General features: G+C 39.7%; 1 protein-coding gene across 1 annotated transcript in view; it reads left to right on the top strand.

The window, feature by feature from the left end:
* The window catches only part of PRKCI (protein kinase C iota), a 90,982-nt gene that overhangs the window by 78,549 nt on the left and 6,479 nt on the right, over positions 1-5,954 (top strand). The window contains exons 15-17 of the mRNA XM_017848792.1: positions 1,422-1,501; positions 2,804-2,893; positions 4,475-4,590. Of these exons, the coding sequence (XP_017704281.1) occupies positions 1,422-1,501; positions 2,804-2,893; positions 4,475-4,590 (286 nt within the window). The remainder of the gene's footprint in view (positions 1-1,421; positions 1,502-2,803; positions 2,894-4,474; positions 4,591-5,954) is intronic.

The following is a 5,954-nucleotide window of genomic DNA, read 5'->3' on the forward strand; positions in this document are numbered from 1 at the left end:
AAAAAAAAAAAAAAAAAAAAAATATTAAAGTTGGATATTACCAGTGCTGGTGAGGATGTGGAGCAACTGGAACTCCTCTAGACTGCTGGTAGGAATGAAAACTGGCGAAACATTTTTAAAGAATAATTTGGCAATGTCCAGTAAAATTGCATATTGTATATGCCAAGCATTTTACAAATGTTATTTAAGCCTCATAACAATCCTATGAAGTATTTTTTTATTCCTATTTTACAGATGAGGAAATTGAGGTACAATCAGGTAGTCAAAGAATAAGACATTCATGTAAATGATAAATAGTATTCAGATTAGAGGCTTTCTCTGAGAAGAATGGAAAAGAAGGGGATTAGGAAAGTACAAGAGGCACTTCAGTTATATATGTAATATCTTATTTTTTCTCCTGGAATGCCTTAAGTATCTTATAATAAAAAATTGAAAGATTGCTTCCAGGCACAGTGGCTCACGCCTGTAATCCCAACACTTTGGGAGGCCGAGTTGGGTGGATCACTTGAGGTTGGGAGTTTGAGACCAGCCTGGCCAACATGGCAAAACCCCGTCTCTACTAAAAATAAAAAAAAAAATTAACTGGGTGTCATGATGGGTTCCTTTAATCTTAACTACTCAGGAGGCTCAGGCAGGAGAATCACTTGAGCCTGGGAGGCGGAGGTTGCAGTGAGCTGAGATTGTGCCACTGTATACCACTGGGCGAGACAGTGACACTCTGTCTCAAAAAAAAAAGAAAAAAGAAATTTAAAGATTGCCAGGTGCAGTGGCTCACACCTGTAATCCCAGCACTTTGGGGGTCCAAGACAGGAGGATTGCTTGAGCGCAGGAGTTCAAGACTAGCCTGAACAACATGATGACATCCTTATCTCTACAAAAAAAAAAATTAAAATTAGCCAGCCATTGCTGGCTGCAGTGGCTCATGCCTGTAATCCCAGCACTTTGGGAGGCTGAGGTGGGCGGATCACTTACCTTCATGAGGTCAGGAGTTCAAGACCAGCCTGGCCAGCATGGTGAAACCCCATCTCTACCAAAAACACAAAACTCACTGGGCATGGTGGCACATGCCTGTAATCCCAGCTACTCAGGAGGCTGAAGTGGTAGAAGCCCTTGAACCCGGGAGGCAGAGGTTGCAGTGAGCTGAGATCGTGCCACTGTACCCAGCCTGGATGACAGAACAAGACTCCATCTAAAAAAAAAAAAAAATTAGCCAAGCGTGATGGTGGCGCCTGTGGTCCCAGCTACTTGGGAGGCTGAGGTGGAAGGATTGCTTAAGCCCAGGGAGTCAAGGCCACAGTGAGCTGTGATTGCACTACTGCACTCCAATCTGGGCAACAGAGCAAGACCCTTTCAAAAAAAGAAGAAAAAAGATTAAAGCCATGTAAAAGTTAAATATAATACTATAATTTCTATCTTTCTAGTTATTTTGGAAAAACAAATTCGCATACCACGTTCTCTGTCTGTAAAAGCTGCAAGTGTTCTGAAGAGTTTTCTTAACAAGGTATAAACTGTGTATAAAAACATTTTGTGATTTGTCTCTTTATATATCAAACTGATCAGTAGCAGTTTGGGAAATGTAAAATTCCAAGACAGTAGAGAATGTAACTTTTTCAGTTTGACCTAGAATTTTCTCTTACCCAAAGAGTAATTGACAGCATTAGATCCTGAGATAAGTTAGTTGTCCTTTCCATTTTGGCAATAAAATTTACTCCCCAGCTATATATTACATATTTTTTTTGTGTGTAAATAATACATACCATATTCTCACATAGGGGAAGATTTAATCTTTGGGTTTAGCCATAATTGTACTTTGAACTCTGTTTCCATTTTTTCTGTGTCGTTATCCATAGAATCTATTTATTACCATGTACTTTTTGAGCACATGGGCCACAGTGCTCCCTACAAATGCTCATGTCGAAAATGCTATAATTAGGTAAAATTCAGAAGAAATGAAATGCTGTCTTCGGCTCTTAAAAATGTGAACATCATTCAATTGTTTGTTGCTGTTGGTAGGCTAGAGGAGTTTTAGAATCTAAGTGTGGTCTTGGCAATCATAAATTCTACCTTAAATAAATGGCATGATAGAAAGGTTGATGTACATTTACCTTCTAAGGTAAATAGATAGTGAATTTTAATAAAATAAGAAATTGAAGCCTTTTTAAAAATGAACAATTTATGTGAGGAAAGATTTAAAATTGAAACCTGATTTTCACATAATGATGAAAATGAAGGCAAGAAGTGTTGATATGTGAAATAAAATACCTTTTATCAGAAAGAAGAATGGGAACATATTCTCATTCATAGTAATGAATAAGCCAAGACTTTTTATAAGTTGCAGGCTTGGATTAAATTTATAAGTTGGATTAATGTCTTACACAGGTGATGATTTGTTGCTGTAATTGGGCATGGGGCTTTTAAATTAAGCTAAAAACAAACTTCTGATGAAGTTTGGAGGTTTGCATGTTTGACTCTCACACTAGGTCATGCCAAATAAATGGCTGGGTGCTACTCAAATGATTCTGCTGTTCTCTTTTTCCTCCTATTTTTCTTTAGCAAGGAATTGGTGATGATTCTCTGTTTTAATTACATGATAGGTGGAGAAGGTGCCACAAGGAAATCTTACCTATCACAAGCTTCAAATAACTCAATTTGTTCTGGAGTTGTACTTTCTAGAAGTAAAAGGTAGACCATTCCAACTTCAGAAATAAGACTATCATGTGAGGGCACAAAACACAGATCACAAAGATGATTTATTTTAAAGCATGATGTTCACCCAATTCTTGAAACATTTCTTTCACCATAGGACCCTAAGGAACGATTGGGTTGTCATCCTCAAACAGGATTTGCTGATATTCAGGGACACCCGTTCTTCCGAAATGTTGATTGGGATATGGTATGTAAATTTTGATTACTTTCTCTATTAGGTTTCATTATTATCTTCAGCCAAATCTTTTTCTTTTTTTTTAAGACAGAGTCTTGCTCTGTCTCCCAGGCTGGCGTACAGTGGCATGATCTAGGCTCACTGCAACCTCTATCTCCCAGGTTCAAGCAGTTCTCCTGTCTCCGCCTCCCAGGTAGCTGGAATTACAGGCACGCACCACCACACCCAGCTAATTTTTGTATTTTTAGTAGAGATGGGGAGTTTCACGATGTCGGCCAGGCTGGTCTTGAACTCCTGACATCAGGTGATCCACCCACCTTGGCCTCCCAAAGTGCTGGGATTACAGGTGTGAGCCACCGCACCCGGCCTATCTTGGGCCAAATTTTATTGTCTTAGCTAACATATCACAGCTTTAAAAACTTAAAACCACTTTCTAAACTGCTTTTAGAAAACTTTTAAACAAAAAAAATCGATTTTTTAAAAATTTATTGTTTTTTCTGAGATGGAGTCACATTCTGTTGCCCAGGCTGGAGTGCAATGGTGTGATCTTTGCTCACTGCAACCTCCACCTCCTGGGTTCACGCAATTCTGCCTCAGCCTCCTGAGTAGCTGGGATTATAGGCACATGCCACCATGCCCAGCTATTTTTATATTTTTAGTAGAGACAACGTTTCATCATGTTGGCCAGGCTAGTCTTAAACTCCTGACCTCAAGTGATCCACCCGCCTCAGCCTCCCAAAGTGTTGGGATTCCAGGGGTGAGCCACCATGCCCAGCCAAAAAATTGAATATTAATATAGTAAAGCAGGTTATAATGTTATTGAAGCCAATATCAATGTTTATGCTTTTTTTTTTTTTAAGGGAAGCAGTCTCACTCCATCGCCCAGGCTGTACTGTAGCTCACGACAGCCTTGACTGAACTCCTAGGCTCAAGAGATCCTCCTGTGTTAACCTCTCAAGTAGCTGGGACTACAGGCATAAGCCATGGTACCCAGCTAATTTTCATTTTTTTTTTTTTTTTTTTTTGAGGTGGAGTCTTGCTCTGTCTCCCAGGCTGGAGTGTAGTGGCACAATCTCGGCTCACTGCAACCTTCGACACCTGGGTTCAAGCAATTCTCCTGTCTCAGCCTCCAGAGTAGCTGGGATTATAGGTGCACGCCACCACGCCTGGCTAATTTCTGTATTTTTAGTAGAGACAGGGTTTTGCTATGTTGGCCAGACTGGTCTTGAATCCCTGACCTCAGGTGATTTACACACCTTGGCCTCCCAAAGTGATGGGATTACAGGCATGAACTGCTGTGCTCAGCCAATTTTTAATTTTTTAATAGAGATGGGGTCTTGCTATATTGTCCGGGCTGGTCTTGAACTCCTGGCCTCAAGTGATCCTCCCATCTCAACCTACCAAGCAGTTGGGATTATAGGCATGAGCCACCATGCCCAGCTCATATTTGTAAATTATGTTCATCATTGCTAATATTGTACCATGCTTCAGGACTCACTTTAATAAGGGAAACAATGAGTGCAGAGGAGAACTGTAGAGGTGCAATTTTTCTAATAACACAGACTTGAGCTGTCATCTAATATGTCTTTTCAGATGGAGCAAAAACAGGTGGTACCTCCCTTTAAACCAAATATTTCTGGGGAATTTGGTTTGGACAACTTTGATTCTCAGTTTACTAATGAACCTGTCCAGCTCACTCCAGATGACGAGTAAGTAATTCTGTACACTGAAATTTTTTTTTAAGTTCTTTGGAAATCCCATTTTTAGTGACTATGCAATGTTTCATGATCAGATTATACTATAATTTTTTTATTTTTTATTTTATTTCATTTTATTTTATTTTTGAGACAGAGTCTCGCTCTGTCTCCCAGGCTGGAGTGCAGTGGTGCAATCTTGGCTCACTGCATCCTCTGCCTCCCAGGTTCAAGCGATTCTCCTGCCTCAGCCACCCTGAGTAGCTGGGACTATAGGCTCATGCCAGGACACCCAGCTAATTTTTATATTTTTAGTAAGGACGGCATTTGCTATGTTGGCCAGGCTGATCTTGAACTCCTGACCTCAGGTAATCCACCCACCTTGGCCTCTTAAAGTGCTGGGATTACAGGCGTGAGCCACTGCGCCCGGCTTACACTGTAATTTATATAACCATTCAGTTACTGGTATTTGAATCCACTGTACCATTATAAGTTTTAATAGTAACTGTCGTTTTCTCCTTTGCTTTATCGTGCATTATCTCATTTTCACAACAACTTTGTAAACTAGTTAAATTGTCATCTTCATTTTACAGATGAGGAAACCGAGGCTCAGAGAGGTTAAGCAAAGTTACACAGCTATCAGGTGGTAGAGTCAGGATTCAAACCCAAATCTCTCTATCCCGCTGCACTGTTTCCCATTTGACAAGGACTGTCTTTGTCTGTCTAAGTTCCTGAGTATTGCCTTAAGATAGATTCCTAGAAAGGGAATTAGGTCAGAGGGTATTAACATTTTAAAGCTCTTGATATGTATTGCCAAATTGCTTTTTTAAGGAATTACATTGAGTTATTAAATCCAGCCAGCAGTGAGCTGATGTATTTTTTGTACTGCAACTTTTAAAAATATAGCTTAAAATACTTGGGGGATATTTTGATTATTTACCTGTTGTTGCAGATTCATTCTCTCTAATCTCAAGGAGGCCCTTATTGTTTGGCAGTCATTTTACTTCTATCTTATTTCTTACCACATTTCTCCCAGCACCTGCTCCAAACAGTCTCTTCATTTCAGAAGCCTTTAGTTCTACTCCTTTTTCCATCACTGTTAAAGGATTAACCTTGTCTTAATTTGATGCAAGGACTGATAACCTCTCTGGCGTGACCTTGCCTCCTTTCCAGCTGTCCTCCTTTCCAGACCACCTTACATCTCAGAATTGCTTTCTAATTATTTTCAACATTTTCTTATTCCCTACTCTTGGAAGGCTCTCCCTTTACAAAGAGCGTCCCTCCTATTTTCCTAGACCTGTTTCTGTAGTTTTCTCCAATATTTCATTTTGTCAGTTATCTTGTTTTTTTTTTTTTTTTTTTTTTTGAGACGGAGTCTC

Source organism: Rhinopithecus bieti, unplaced genomic scaffold (genome assembly GCF_001698545.2).
Source record: "Rhinopithecus bieti isolate Rb0 unplaced genomic scaffold, ASM169854v2 scaffold_32014, whole genome shotgun sequence".
Taxonomy (NCBI): Eukaryota; Metazoa; Chordata; class Mammalia; order Primates; family Cercopithecidae; genus Rhinopithecus; species Rhinopithecus bieti.